The sequence below is a fragment of the Nicotiana sylvestris genome, chromosome 2 (genome assembly GCF_000393655.2).
Source record: "Nicotiana sylvestris chromosome 2, ASM39365v2, whole genome shotgun sequence".
In the NCBI taxonomy this organism is placed as follows: Eukaryota; Viridiplantae; Streptophyta; class Magnoliopsida; order Solanales; family Solanaceae; genus Nicotiana; species Nicotiana sylvestris.
This window is the reverse complement of record NC_091058.1, coordinates 124,927,337-124,943,925: the sequence shown is the minus strand read 5'-3', so window position 1 is coordinate 124,943,925 and position 16,589 is coordinate 124,927,337. Positions and strand designations below refer to the sequence as shown.

General features: G+C 41.8%; 1 protein-coding gene across 1 annotated transcript; it reads right to left on the bottom strand.

The window, feature by feature from the left end:
* Positions 1 to 14,356: 14,356 nt before the first annotated feature.
* LOC138885538 (uncharacterized) lies at positions 14,357 to 14,803 on the bottom strand. Its single transcript, XM_070166496.1, has one exon. It carries the CDS (start codon positions 14,801 to 14,803, stop codon positions 14,357 to 14,359), a length of 447 nt encoding a protein of 148 aa, XP_070022597.1.
* Between the last annotated feature and the right edge of the window lie 1,786 nt (positions 14,804 to 16,589).

The window sequence follows — 16,589 nt, the reverse complement described above, 5'->3', positions numbered from 1 at the left end:
AAAATGGGATCGGGTTGCACGCCTGCAATAAGAAAGAAATGAAAGTGAATACCGTGTTTGTTTTCCTTATTCCTGTTGGCAATTAAATTTTGGTTTCTTTACATTCCTCTTTGGTATTTTGTTGTTATCCGATACTCCCCGTATCATGCCTTCATCTTCCCATATTTAACTATAAATATTTGCTTTTATTTTCCGTTGTATATGATTTAACTGCACAGGTTTATTTGGTAGTCTGGTCCTAGCCTCGTCACTACTTTGCCGAGGTTAGGCTAGGCACTTACCAGCACATGGGGTCGGTTATGCTGATACTACACTCTGCACTGTGTACAGATCCTGGTACTGGAGCATACAGACCTTAGCTTTGGGTTGCTGCCTTCAGTCTATTCGGAGATCCGAGGTAATCCTGCAGGTGTCTCTCAGGCTAATGGGTGACATTCTCCATAAGGCCCAGTACTCCAAGATACTCTGGTCTGTCTAGTAGGCCTTATGGAGAGTGTCACCCGGACAAGCTTACTTCCTGTAGCACCAGCCGTCTCTTAGGCTGGAAGAGGAGCCCGGACTCCTGCTACCCGCACTCCGGAGCAGATGACTCCCCGGTTTCAGACTCTAGCAGCTCAGCCAATTGGAGCAGTTCAGCCGGGTGTGGTAGCTTAGACCGGTGATGGAACAGCTATGTCTGCTGATGCCTTGTGGAGATTGGACAAGTTCACCAAGCTCTTCACTATCACTTTCAGCGGTGCATCTTCTGAGGATCCCCAGGATTATTTAGACAACTGTCATGAGGTTCTCAGGAATGTGGGGATAGTGGAGACCAATGGGGTCGACTTTGCTATTTTTCACTTATCTGGATCCGCCAAGACTTGGTGGAGAGATTATTGTTTAGCTAGACCAGTTGGGTCACCAGCTTTGACATGGGATCAGTTTTCTCAGCTATTTCTGGAGAAGTTTCTTCCTATCACTTAGAGAGAGAACTATCGGAGGCAGTTTGAGCATCTCCAGTATGATTATATGACTGTTGCTCAATACGAGACCAGATTTATTGAGTTGGCCCATCATGCTCTTCTTATACTTCCCACTGAGAGAGAGAGAGAGAGAGAGTGAGGAGGTTCATTGAGGGACTCATTTAGCCTATTCGATTACAGTTGGCTAAGGAGACGGGGAGTGAGATTTCTTTTTAGGAGGCGGCCAATGTGTCCAGGAGAGTTGAGATGATTCTATCATAGGGGAGTGGTCAGGGGTCTGACAAGAGACCTCGTCATTCGGGCAGGTTCAATGGTGCCTCATCTAGAGGCAGGGATTCTTTTGGTAGGGGCTATACTCCCAGGCCGTTTCATTCAGCACTTTAGGCTTCTCATGGTGCCCCAGGTGGCCGTGGTTCTCACGTGTAGTATTCTGATCAGCAGTCCTATAGTGCATCGCCAGCTCCTATTAGTACACCTCTACTTCAGAGTTTTACAGGTCGTCAGCCCCAGTAGCCGAGGGCTTATTTTACTTGTGGTGACACGAGGCATATTGCTAGATTTTTCCCTCGAGCACCTAGTAGTTCTCAGCACTAGAGTTCTCATGTCATGGTTCAGGCACCGAGTGTTCCACCGCCCACCTGGCCAGCTAGAGGTGGAGGTAGAGGTGTTAGAGGGGGAGGTAGAGGTATTAGAGGTGGAGGTCAGGCCACTAGAGGTGGGGGCTAGCCAGCAGGAGGCCATCCTAGAGACGTAGTTAAGAGTGGTGGGGCTCACCCATGATGTTATGCTCTTCTAGCCAGGCCTGAGGCTGAGGCTGAGGCTGAGGCTTCTGATGCAGTTATCACAGGTACTATTTTAGTTTGTAGTAGAGATGCTTCAGTTTTGATTTGATCAGGGATCTACATATTCCTATGTGTCATCTTATATTGCACCGCATCTGATCATGCCTAGTGATTCTTTGAGTGCTCCTATATATGTGTTTACACCGATGGGTGATTCTATTGTGGTAGATCGTGTTCATCGTTCTTGTATAGTTTTGACTAGGCATTTGGAGACCCGAGTAGAATTATTACGGTTGGATATGGTTGATTTTGATGTCATATTGGGATGGATTGGTTATCACCTTACCACGGTATCTTGGACTGTCATGCCAAGACTGTGACCTTAGCCTTGCCGGGTTTGCCTCGTTTAGAGTGGAGAGGGACTCCTAGTCATTCTACCCGTAGTGTTATCTCATATAAGAAGGCTTGACGTATTGTCGAGAAGGGGTGTTTGGCCTATTTGGCATATGTTCGTGATTCTAGTGCTGAGGTTCCTTCTATGGATTCTGCGACTATTGTATGTGAGTTTCTGAGGTATTTCCTTCAAACCTGCCGAGTATGCCACCTGACGGGGATATTGACTTCTGTATTGATTTGGCTCCGGGCACCCAACCCATTTCTATCTCGTCGTATTGTATGGCCCCCCCTGAGTTGAAAGAATTGAAGGTGCAGTTGTAAGACTTGCTTGATAAAGGCTTCATTAGACCTAGTGTCTCGCCTTGGGGTACGCCAGTGTTGTTTGTTAAGTAGAAGGATGGATCGATGAGGATGTGTATAGATTACCGGCAGTAGAACAAGGTTACAATCAAGAATAAGTATCCATTGCCAAGGATTGATGATTTGTTTGATCAGCTTCAGGGCACCAAGGTGGTTTTGAAGTTTGACTTGAGATCTGACTACCATAAGTTGAGGATTAGGGCATCTGATGTCCCTAAGACAGCTTTTCGCACTCGGTACAGGGCATTATGAATTTTTGGTGATGTCATTTGGGCTGACAAATGCCCCAACAACTTTTATGGATTTGATGAACCGAGTGTTCAAGCCTTAATTGGATTCATTCGTAATAGTCTTCATTGATGATATTTTGATATATTCCCACAGTCGGGAGTGTCACACCTCCTTTTTCACTACACCCCCAGAGAAGGGTATATAAGGGAGTTTTCCAATTAAAGGACAATCGAAACAGGATTTATTGTTAAAAGATTCAGAGTCGCCACTTGGGAGATTTATGGTGTCCCAAGTCATCGGTTCCAATCCCGAATCGATTAAAAGATTGACTCTGTTTAATAGTCTGCAAACCAGAAATCCGGGTAAGGAATTCTGTTAACCCAGGAGAAGGTGTTAGGCACTCCCGAGTTCCGTGGTTCTAGCACGGTCGCTCAACTGTTATATTCGGCTTAATTATCTGATTTTAAACAATTATGAACCTATGTGCAAATTTTAACTTTCACCGCTTTTATTCATTTCTTAAAGAAAATTGCAACGTTATTAAAACACGTCTCGAACCACGTCACATAAATGCACTCGTGATTTTGACATATTTTAACATCGTTGAGATTTGGATTTGGGTCACATAAATGCGCACCCGAATTTGGGAATGTAATATTATTAAACTAACGCGCCTAAAGCAACTACGCGTTTTTAAATTTGCGAGGGCCATGGAAATTCAACTAAATGGCACGCCTCGAATTCTAAGGATTCACATGTTAATTAAATGAGGCCATGCATTTGAGATTTTGTTTGGCACGGCACACCTCGAATTATTTTAAAAGGGTTTCTAATTGTATACATGCTTGAGGAGTTAAAATTAATTAAACATCTCATCAAAGGACTCCAAATGAAGATACGATTGGGCCAACAATCCAAATCATCGTTCCATGGCTGCTGGTGAATTTCCAAGAAAAAAAAACCAGAGAGTGGAATTAGGCTGTAGCCTCCTTGGGGATTGGGGTCCGTCGTTCTCTGTTGTGTCGAGGAGCAGGAGTTAAGGTTCTAGGGATGTTGATCAATGTAGAAACAAATCAATCAAGCATGGAGTTAGCGAGAATTCATATTGTCCTTAGAATTCGCCTAAACTATTGGCACATTTTAATAGAAAAGAAGAAGCCATCCAAATGTGATCCTTAATCAGCATTGTAACAAAACTAACATTCTCTCAAATGCAAATGAACTAACTCTTCTTTGAATGAAAACTCCTTTTCACAATCAATTAAAAAAATTCAGCACTCTCACATGGTATGAGCTCAATAACAGAACTTGAGAATGTGATTCAGCTACTGGAGTACACCAACATAACTTTCAGTCCTTCAATTTTGAAACATGATTTTTGTAACATGAGCCATAACTACACTATCAACCAAGCATAGATGCAAACTAATTAATTTCAAATAGGGAAAGCCCGACAGGAGGTCGACATGTTCAAAACATTGACTCAGTCACACTTGGTGTGATGATAACCAAGCCTATCGCAGAAAAGATATCAAAACAGTCTGTCACAAGCTTAATTCAAAGAAGAAGAAGGCAGGCAAAACAATGCAGAACAGAATTGCTTAACTTAATGCAGAACAGAAGAGGTTTAACAGCTTAACAACCCTGACAAATGCCCTCAAAACATTGCATGTTTCAGCCTAATTCACTGCTCGAATTAACTGCTTTTAGCAGCACTAAAGAACAGAGCTCTTAGAGCTGTAACAACGTAGGTAACTTCCAAGCAGGAGAAGGAGAATATAGCACATCTAAACAAGCAGTGAAACAACTTAGTTTTAACACTATTTTAAATCAAGATTTGATAAGAATGGATCATCAAGTAGTGTACCAAATTCACAAATTCTGGTAAGCAACAGAGAATCCTCATGCTCGTACCATCTAGCATGAAGAAACCAAGACAAACTAGCAAGGGTCTAACTCAGTACAAACATGAACCAATACAGCTTTGAGCTAGGTTTTTAAAAATCGAACCGAACATGATACCACATGGATCGCTAAAATTCAGCCCAAACACTTCTGCTACCCCAAGAGCACAAGAAAAATTACCAAGACTGAGTTTTAGGATTTAAATAGTATATTTCCAGCATTGCCTCAAGAAAACAAACAAGAATTCTAAGAGAAACTACTTCATGAATACAACTGATGCCTAATTTTATAGAGTGACATCAGAGAAAAGCGACATAGCTCAATAGACTTTACCAAAAATTTTAGCTAGTCACGAATGAATGAGAAACTAAACTCGAACTCATCGATTCAATCCCACAAAAGTTTAAATGATAGCAATAAAGAGATGCAAACTCAGAAATTCTAGCACACTCTATTGCTAGGATACTTGAACCAATTGATTTGAGGTCAGCTTTAGCACAACCATTGGCTAGTTGTGTGCTGAATCCTCAATCAGAACACCATAGCTAATAGTGAAAACCATTCTAGGTCGACCACACATTTCCAGTATAACATCTACAGAACCATCAGTTAACTCCCTGAACTTATGGCTCAAACAAATCATCATGAATATCAGAGCATATTGCGAAGGAATTTCACCAGAAGAAACTGCACATATCGTTCAACTGAATGCGATGAAATTTAACTCAGAATATACCTCGAGCCCGAATAACAATCATGTCATAGAGGAGATGGAAGATGATTGCTCAAATTGAATATATATACTCAAACACATACAACCACTAGTATTCAATTATAACACAGAACAAACCACTCTAGACTGAATCTAATAGCTCAAAAACACTGAAACAAAATAGAGTCGCATAGAAATAAAGAGGGGAAAATTGAACCTGAAGTTGCAAATCTCTTTTATAACGATTATGGACTCGACAATACACTTCTCGACTCCAAATACTAGCGAGGTTTAGCAGCAAATCAGCAAGACGACAATAGAAAACCAAGCTTGAACTTCAATGGTTTTCTCCTTGGACCTCAAATCCCGATTCAGAAAAGTAAAAGAAATTGTATATATGTTTCTCTTAAACTTTGAAAGAATTATTCAAAGAAGAAAATAGACTCCAAAAAGCATTAGTTCAAGAAGCCTTTCAGCCTTTTTCTTTTCAATTTTTTTTTACCCGAGTCCTCTCTTCACAAAATCGGATCAGGCTTCTTTTGAAGACGAATCCTTGATGAATGTGGGGCTCGGATTGAGTGAAATCAATCCAACGCCTCACACTCATCTAGCATCTCGTCTCCAGAACCTTCCAATCGTATGATACAACTCGGATTCAAGCGAGTGAGAGGGGAGGGGAATCTTGCGTGAGAAACCGTTAGCAACAGCAAGATGAGAGAAGGAGGGACGCGTGGGTTAAGGATTTGGGATTCACTCGCCCAAATTTGGACTGAATTTGGGGCTTGGTTCGAGTGAGAACGATGGAGGAACAATGAGCGTCGTTTGTGTTCTTGAGATTAGGGTTCTGCATTTGTGTGTGTGTAACTGAAGCTGGGTCAGGTTTGGAGGGTGTCTGGGCTAGGTTGGGGCGTGGGGTTGGGCCGGGTAAGGGGTGATTTGGACGGGAATTTGGGGTGGATTTGGCCCAAAATTTGGGTCTCTTATTAAGACCTTTTGTTTCTTTTCATTTTTTCTTCATTTTTTTCTTTTCTTTTTGATTTTCAGATTTTATTAAAGACAAATTAAAATAGAAAACCTGATTTAATTTCAAAACTAAACTAATTGTTTCCTCAAAAAATAATTAAGTCATAATTTAAAAGAAAACTATGGCAAATTCGAAAAGTAAAAATTAAAGATGCAAAGTGAACTATTTTTTGTATTTTTCCTTCATTTTTTGTAATATTAAATAACTAATTATCCTAAAAAATATAAAATTGGGTCCTAAAGGAAAATGCACTATTTTTGTATTTTTTTATGAATTATATAAATTAAATATGCACACAAAAATGCAAATACACACAAAATCATGCAATTAATTCCTAAAAATCAAATAATTAAAAGCAAAAATCCTAATTTTGGGAATTCTGTAGGAGCAATTCACGTGAGGCAAAAATCATGTGCTCACAGCTGCCCCTCTTTGCCCGGAAACACGAAGAGTTTTCGTGCAAAGATAAAGTGAGCGTATACGAGCGATTTTTGCCCGTTTGAATACTCCGTGGGAAGCATTTTTGAAATATTTGACCGCACCCTACTTCCGAGGTTGCCTACATATCCTTGGCTAAAAAGGAATCATGTCAGTGTAGTTCAGGAATGTTTGGTAGCTGGGACTACCATGAAGCTGTGATTTCACTGCTATTGTTGCTGCTACTGCTTACTGAACCCCCTTATTACACCATGTCAAAAATAAAAGAAGCTAGACTAGACTATGATCTACGCTTTACAAAATCCTATCTAGATTTTCAAACTTGCTTTTGTGTTTCTTGTTGCCTTGTTGTCCTCTATTCTCTCGATGACACCCATTTGTGCCACCTTGAATTGTAAGCTGAGATGTTTTCCCCTTCTTCAAGTGGGTGCCTGACTGCTGAACTTGATATGTATTCCCATGCTATCCAGGCGGGCTCCTGACTTCAGCAAAATAGACAAAAACAAAGAAAAATTTGTGCCCCAGTTTGGGTATGTGGGCCCATGTGTAAGTGTAAAATTAATCACATTTTCGAATATCAAAGAATTTTGAAAACCAAAACTTGAATTGTACTCCCTTGTTCTCCAGGTGGGCTCCTGACTTCAAAACGTGAAAGTATTCCCTGCTTTCCAGGCGGGCTCCTGACTTTAACTTGAAAGTATTCCCTGCTCTTCAAGCAGGCTCCTGACTTCAACTTAAACGTATTCCCTGCTCTCCAGGCAGGCTCCTGACTTTAACTTGAAATGTATTCCCTGCTCTCCAGGCGGGCTCCTGATTGCTAAACTTGAATGTATTCCCTGCTCTCCAGGCAGGCTCCTGATTTCAACTTGAAAGTATTCCCTGCTCTCCAGGCGGGATCCTGACTTCAACTTGAAAGTATTCCCTATTCTCCAGGCAGGCTCCTGATTGCTAAACTCGAATGTATTCCCTGCTCTCCAGGCGGGCTCCTGATTTCAACTTGAAACGTATTCCCTGCTCTCCAGGCGGGCTCCTGATGCTAAACTTGAATGTATTCTCTGCTCTCCAGGCAGGCTCCTGATTTCAAAATAGACAAAACAAAGGATTTGGAGGTTAAACTTAAATTGTACTCCCTTGTTCTCCAGGCGGGATCCTGACTGCTGCGCTTGAAAGTATTCCCTGCTCTCCAGGCGGTCTCCTAATTTAAAATTAGACAAAACAGATAAAATAGAGAAATTTCTGCACCAGTTTGGTAGCTGGGCACATGGGTGAGTGTTAAACTGAATCATTCTACCAATATTACTAAGAATTCGAAAGCTAGGTCCCGTTATCCAGGGGGGTCCTGACAATCCTTACCTAAACAACAATTTTAAATCTAAGTTGTATCTTATAAAGGTGTGACTTCCGCTAAATCTTGTAATCTAAGAGGGTCTTAAAGCTACACCCCATTATCCAGGAGGGTCCTGAAACTCAAAATCAAATCTTGTCCTAAAAAAACGCTTTTACAACTAAATTATATTACCCTATGGCAGAGCTTACGATACATCTTGTGATCTAATGGAAATCTTAAAACTAAGTCCCATTATTAAAGAGGGTCCTGGAAACTCCTTATTGAATCCTATCTCAAACATGCAAACTCATAAGCTAACTTATAATCATTTTGGGGTACATTTATGCTAGATTATGCTATTTCTGAACTTTAAACTTGGTCCCATTTTCCAGGAGGGTCCTGAAAATCAAAAATCAAACCTGTTTGCTGACTGCCTTTCTCCACGGAGGGTTTCTCCGAAACAACCGAAATTTTCTGCCTCTGTTTAATCAAATAAAAATCTTGTCAGTTTTAAATATGGTGGTTGGTTGATGGCATTCTTTTTCTGAAGGTCTCTCCGCTGTATTGTTTTGTTTTGACTGGCTTTCCCGAACTGGCCCTGAACCGCTTGACTTTCCGACTAACTTTCAAAACCCCATGAATTTGGATGACCCAAGTGTTCTATCCTCGAACCATTACTTCACATCTCTAACCCCTTTAACCTAACCTCTGCATCTCCCATGAGATTATCAAATCATTTTGCCGATGGAACTCTTGCTGGCATTTTATCCCCTTTTACATCATGCTATCTTTGGTATGCTCTGGCCGCATTGTGCTTTGCAATCTTGAAGCTGGTAGTGAGATTTGAAATGCCTTTTTATTTGCTTAAACAAAACTAATATTGGGAACATCTTAGAGAAATAAACCCAAAGAAACGAAATGCAATGACTTTTAGAGTTAAGGATAAGGAAGTCCAAAATTGGAGGACTATCTGAAGAGAAAAAGAAAAGAGACTTATCTGAGCGGAACAGCTGGCACCAATGATAATGACATGAAATTTGGATTAATCGGCCCAATCTGTCCAACCAATCAACTTTCAGTTGTTGTACTTTGTTGCCCCAGAATTTCCATAACCTGATTTCTTCACCTCAAATTCGACCTTGTTCATCCTGCGGTGCCTTGAAAGGTTTTCACCAGCAGACCTCTCTCATTCCTTCATCTGTCAACTAACTTTCTCCTTAAGGTTCCCGTTAGGGTTTTCACCAATAAGACTCTCATTTTCATTTTCTCAGCTCCCGTCGCCTTATGGTGCCCGTGAGGGTTTTCACCAAAAAGACTCTCTCATTTTTGGTTTCTTTTCCCTATTCGGACCAGAGTGTTGTCCCATGATATGAATCACCTCTACCTGCTCAACTTGGCATTTATCGAGGACTGATCGGAAGGTCTTTTTGGACCGTAATATGGCTTTTGGATGGGCTTAGAAAGAAAGGGTATGAAAAGCTCAAAACAATTTGATTTGGTTCAAATTTACAACCTTCGAAATCAGATTTCTGATAACAACCAGAACTTCTGCCCCAGTTTCTTGTTTGGGGACTTTTTGGATTTTTATTTTGATGGGACCGAACCGTAAGACTACCTACGTATCCTTAAAAGGAATCAGGTGAAACGTAGTTCATGACATAGGAATTACTTTGTTTGTTGTGATTTTTCTTCTCTTTTTCTTTCTCTTCTTTTCCTCTTTTGTTTTTCCTTTTGTTGTTGTTGTTGTGTTTTATTTTCTTTCACCGTCCATTCTTTTCTTTCTCTTTTCTTCTTTCTTTCTCTTTTCTTTTTCTTTTCTCTTTTTCTCTCCTTCCTTTACTTATCTTTACGCTTGTGTTTCCGATATTTGCTATTGATTCCGAAGGAGGGGTATAAAAGAAAATAAATGAGGCTCAAAGGGGTAACGAGGGATAAAGTGTTTAGATAGCAGAACAAAATGCTTTCATCATTTCAATATTCGAGACATGCCAAATACAAACAAGTACAATCAAAGAAAGAAATCATACATAATATCTCTTGACTGCACCAGAATTGATAGCCATTTCTACACATTTGCCTTCTACATTTGTCAAATGCAATGCACCATTGGACAACACTCTAGTCACAACAAACGGACCCTGCCAATTTGGGGAAAATTTTCCTTTTGCTTCAACTTGATGAGGAAGAATGCGTTTCAATACTAACTGCCCCACTTCAAACTTTCGTGGACGTACCTTCTTGTTGTATGCTCTTGCCATTCTCTATTGATACAACTAGCCATGACACACTGCTGCCAGTCTCTTCTCATCGATCAAACATAACTGTTCTAAGCGGGATTTCACCCACTCCTCATCATCGATCTCAGCCTCCGCGACAATTTGAAGGGATGAAATTTCCACTTCTGCGGGTATTACTTCTTTAGTTCCATACACCAACAAATAAGGAGTCGCCCCTACTGAAGTACGGACAGTAGTGCGGTAACCCAGCAATTCAAATGACAACTTTTCATGCCACTGCCTAGAACCCTCCACCATTTTTCGAAGTATCTTCTTTATATTCTTGTTAGCCGCCTCAACTGCTCCATTTGCCTTGGGGCGGTACGGGGTAGAATTGCGATGTGTGAGCTTGAACTGCTGACATACCTCTTTCATCAGAGGACTATTGAGATTAGCCTCATTGTCTGTAATGATCACCTTCGGTATCCCAAACCGGCAAATGATATTTGAATGCACAAAATCAACCACCGCCTTCTTGGTAACAGACTTGAATGTTTTAGCCTCTACCCACTTGGTGAAATAATCGATGGCCACCAGAATAAACTGGTGCCCGTTAGACGCTGCTGGCTCGATTGGTCCAATGACATCCATTCCCCAAGCAACAAAAGGCCATGGTGCAGACATTGTATGTAATTCAGATGGGGGAGAATGAATCAAATCTCCATGCACTTGGCACTGGTGACATTTACGCACGAAACTGATACAATCTCTCTCCATAGTGAGCCAATAATAACCTTCCCGAAGAATCTTCTTTGCCAGCATATACCGACTTATGTGCGGTCCACAGACTCCAGAATGTACTTCGGTCATGATATCTGCGACCTGTCTGGCATCTACACATCTTAATAACCCAAGATCTGGAGTTCTTTTGTACAAAACTCCTCCACTGAAGAAAAATCCACTTGCCAAGCGACGAATTGTTCTCTTTTGATCACTTGTGGCTTGTACCAGATATACTCCGCTTCGGATGTATTCCTTGATGTCGTGAAACCAAGGCTCCCCATCGAGCTCTTCCTCCACCATGTTACAATAAGCATGCTGATCACGGACCTGAATATGCAACGGGTCTACATAAGCCTTATCTGGATGATGTAACATTGACGCTAGAGTAGCCAAAGCATCAGCGACCTCATTGTGAATCCTCGGAATATGCCTGAACTCTATTGATTGAAACTGTTGACAAAGGTCATGCAAACATTGCCTCTACGGTATGAGTTTTAAATCCCTTGTTTCCTATTCTCCCTGAATCTAGTGTACCAGAAGGTCCGAGTCACCCAAGACCAAGACTTCCTAGACACCCATATCCACAACTATCCTCAAACCCAAAATGCATGCCTCGTATTCCGCCATATTGTTAGTACAGTAGAACCGAAGCTTAGCCGTAACAGGGTAATGATGCCCTGTTTCAGAAACAAGTACCGCTCATATCCCAACGCCTTTCATGTTAGCAGCCCCATCAAAGAAAAGTTTCCATCATGGCCTTTCAATTTGTTCCAACTCATCAATGTGCATTACCTCTTCATCAGGGAAGTAAGTCTTCAAAGTTTCGTATTCTTCATCCACAGGATTCTCAGCCAAGTGGTCGGCCAATGCTTGTGCTTTCATCGCAGTCCTAGTCACATAGATAATGTCAAATTATGTGAGCAAGATCTGCCACTTTGCGAGCCTTCCTGTGGGCATGGGCTTCTGGAAGATATACTTCAACGGATCCAAGCGAGAGATGAGGTAAGTAGTATAAGATGACAAATAATGTTTCAGCTTCTGGGCTACCCAAGTTAGGGCGCAACACGTCCTCTCAAGAAGAGTGTACTTAACCTCGTAAGATGTGAATTTCTTATTGAGATAATATATGGCCTGCTCCTTCCTGCCGGTGATGTCATGCTGCCCCAACACACATCCAAAGGAATTGTCCAAGACTATCAAATATAGAATCAAAGGTCTCCCTGGTTCTGGCTGGACCAACACCGGTGGGTTTGACAAGTACCCCTTTATCTTATCAAATGCTTACTAACATTCATATGTCCACTTGAATGTAGCATCTTTCTTTAACAACTTGAAGATAGGCTCACAAGTTGTCGTGATCTGAGCAATAAACCGGCTGATGTAATTCAATCTTCCCAATAGACTCATCACCTCAGTCTTGTTCTTTGGAGGTGGCAATTCCTGTATGGCTTTGATTTTTGACGGGTCTAATTCAATACCTCATCGGCTGACTATGAATCCCAACAATTTTCCAGACGGAACACCGAACGCGCATTTTGCAAGATTGAGCTTGAGATTGTACCTGCGAAGCCTTTGGAAGAACTTTCTCAGATCTCTGACATGGTCAGACTGCTTTCTAGATTTTATAATCACATCATCCATATAAACCTCTATCTCCATATGTATCATGTCGTGGAATATGGTCGTCATTGCCCTCATGTAGGTTGCCCCGACATTTTTCAAACCAAATGGCATGACCCGATAACAGTACGTTCCCCATGGAGTGATGAATGTTGTCTTTTCCGCATCCTCCTCATCCATTAAGATCTGGTGGTAGCCCGCATAACAATCCACAAAAGAACCAACCTCATGTTTGGCACAATTATCGATTAATATATGGATGTTCGGCAGTGGGAAATTATGCTTGGGATTCGCCTTGTTGAGGTCTCGATAATCAACACACACCCTGGTTTTGCCATCCTTCTTTGGCACAGGCACTACATTGGCTAACCAAGTGGGATACCGAGTGACTCGAATGACCTTGGTCTCAAACTGTTTAGTGACCTCTTCCTTAATTTTTACACTCATATCAATTTTAAATTTCCTCAGCTTCTACTTGACAGGGGGGAATGTCGAATCAGTGGGCAACTTGTGAACTACAAAACCAGTGCTTAGACCTGGCATGTTATCATAGGACCATGCAAAAACATCTTTATACTCGAACAATGTTTTAATTATCTTCTCTCTGAGTTGTGGTTCAAGATGGACACTTATTTTAGTTTTCCGGACATTATCTTGGTCCCCTAAATTGATTGCTTCTATATCACTCAGGTTAGGCTTGGGTTTTTCTTCAAAATAGCTAAATTCTTTACTAATCTCTTCAAAGGATTCATCCTCGTCATATTCCGATTCAACATCACACTCTATTTCTTGAATTACTATTTCAGGATTAGATTGGCTTTTAAGACTGGGCCAGAGATTCCGCATGCATGTCATATCATTGAAGCCAGCATAAAAAGAACTATACAAGGAAAAAAAGGAAAACAAAAATAAAACATCAGGAAGAGAGGAAAAGAGAAATTGCATTTCATTGAAATTAAAGATAACGGGGGTTTATACATCCAAACGGACAGAACATAGAATCTGAATTACAACCCTGGAATAATCCAGATAAATTGATAGAAAATCAAAGCAAACTACCAAAACTCCCTCCTAGTGGGGAGAGGAGTAGCTTCCCAATTGTTAATCTTTGCACCGGGCCCAAAAAATTGCACATCCGCCTTGCTAGGACCCTCTCCAGCTTCTAATATGTTCACATCGGTGAATATCCTCTCGAACCTTTCCTTCAAATCTTCATCCACATCAACCACCGAAATGGGAACCGCCGTCACTGGGCGCTTTCTGGTACCAGGCCTGACAAATGATCGGGAAAGACGTGGGACTGGCTTTGGAAGGGCCCATGCTCACTGTTTCATTTTTTCTGGCTCTTCTCACGTCTGTGACTAAGGGCTTGAACCCCAGACCAAATGTATCCAAGTTCTTAGGAAGAGAAACCGGCTGTACGATACCCTGCAGAGATGCACCCAAACCTTTGCCCGGTACAAAACAATTTTTCAATATTTCAACGGCTACCATGACTGATGCAACAGCTACCCTTGGAATCGGCACGCACTTCCCTTCAGGAATTTTCTCTACCGCTACCGTGTTAAAAACCTAATAAACTCATGGCCCCTTCTCCTCTTTAAAACTCTATGAATGGAACTATGGCATCACTAGGAACACACAAATTGTCTTCGCCATGCACAACAATTTCCTGTCTATCCCATTCAAACTTAACCATTTGATGTAGAGTAGATGGGACCGCTCTGGCAGCATGAATCCAGGGTCGTCCTAACAGCAGATTGTAAGAAATAGCCATATCGAGTACCTGGAATTCCATAGTAAATTCAACTAGCCCTATTGTAAGCTCGAGCACTATGTCCCTGACTGAATCTTTTCCTCCAACATCGAATCCCCAAACGCAGATACTATTCTTGTGAATTCTTTCATCATCCACCTTCAACTTGTTCAGAGTGGAAAGAGGGCAAATATTTGCACTAGAGTCGTTGTCAACAAGTACCCGCGTAACCACAGAATCTTCACATTTCACCGTCAGATAGAGGGCTCTATTGTTCTCAGTACCCTCCATGGGCAACTCATCATCAGAAAAAGTGACTCTGTTTACCTCAAATATCTTGTTAGCTATCTTTTCCAAGTGGTTTTCTGAGATTTTGTCAGGAACGTGGGCTTCATTCAAGATCTTCATCAAAGCCCGACGGTGCTCGTCTGAATGGATCAATAATGACAAGAGCGAGATCTGAGCCGGTGTCTTCCTTAACTAATCCATAATGGAATAGTCCTGTACTTTCATCTTTCTCAGAAATTCTTCTGCTTCTTCCTCGATCACCGCTTTCTTCATGAACACTGGATTATCTTTTGAGGTCTTAACTTTTCTCAGCTCTTCGGGGGAAAAGAATCTCCCCGATCGAGTCAGACCATGAGTCGCACACTTCTTCTTTAACCTCTTTCCCCTTGTAAGTCACTGTCACTCGTTCATAATTCCATGGGACTGCCTTGCTGTTGACTATGGGTAATTGAGTTACCGATTTGATAATGATAGGATCTGTGCGGGCGCCCTTCACAATTATTACAGGCTTGTTCGTCACTCCTGGCACAACCACTTTTGCTCTTTCATGTTTTCCTGCAACGTCACTTGAGGACCCCTTCTTTACCTCCATGGTTGGTTCGTTATTTACTCCGCTCAACTTGATCACAGACTTCTCACTTGTTGACTTTTCAAATGGCTTGGTTTCACTATCCCGAATCATCATGACGGTTTGCGAAGGCTTCTTAGGCTACCCTCCCTTATGCACTATCTCAATCATATTAGTCTCATGATGGTCCGGCAACGGGTTCTAGTTAATGTTGGGTGCCTCCGGGGCTTGGACCTCAATCCGATTAGTATCAATGAGCTCTTGAATGGTTGTTTTCAACTTTCGACATTTCTTTGTGTCATGACCCGGGGTCCCTGAACAATACTCACAACTCATCGAGCGGTCAAGATTTCTGGGAAGAGGATTTGGAAGTTTACCCTAGATCGGATTCAACATACCCAACTATTGCAGTCGATGGAATAGACTAGCATATGATTCTCCCAAAAGAGTGGAGGTCTTCTGTTTCTGCAACCTCTCATTCTTAAAGGCTTGATTTGGCCGGAAACGCGTTACAGGGGGATTTCTATAGGCTCTCAGGGGTGGATGGGCATTTTGTGGAGCTAGGTATGGACTTTGTGGAGCCGGCGCATGCCATTGTGCGTGAGCAGGAGGTTGGGTATAGGTTTGTGCATGATGGACGGAAATATGGGGATCGGGCGGAGGGTAATAGTGTTGTGGTGGACTATATGGAGTGTGGGGTTAAGTTTGGTGGTAGGTTCGAGGCGGGTTGTAGTAACGTGGAATGTTCTTGGATCCAACCTAAGCTCCCGACTCAATTGTAGCTACATCCTCTTTCTTCTTCTTCCCAAGTACACCCTATTACCGTTTTGAATGGCATGGGTGGTTGCTTTGATTGCTGAATAACTCATGATCTTGTTGGACATGAGTCCCTCCTCAACCATGTGTCCCATTTTTACAATTTCATTAAAGGACTTGCCCACTGCTAATACCAAATGACCAAAATAAGTGGGTTCCAAAGCATGTAAGAAATAATCAACCATCTCACTTTCTTTCATTGGAGGGTCAACCCTCACTGTTTGCGCTCTCCAACGGAATCCATATTCCATAAAGCTCTCACTGGGCTTCTTATCAATCTTTGTCAATGACAGACGATCTGGGATAATTTCGAGGTTGTATTGAAAGTGGCAGGAAAAGGCTTGGTCCAAATCGTCCCATGTGTACCACCTGTTGTGATCTTGTCTGGTATACCATTTTAATACC

What these genes read in the sequence shown, in the direction of transcription:
- LOC138885538 (XM_070166496.1), bottom strand. Translation starts at nt 14,803, where the DNA reads ATGGAGGGTACTGAGAACAATAGAGCCCTCTATCTGACGGTGAAATGT.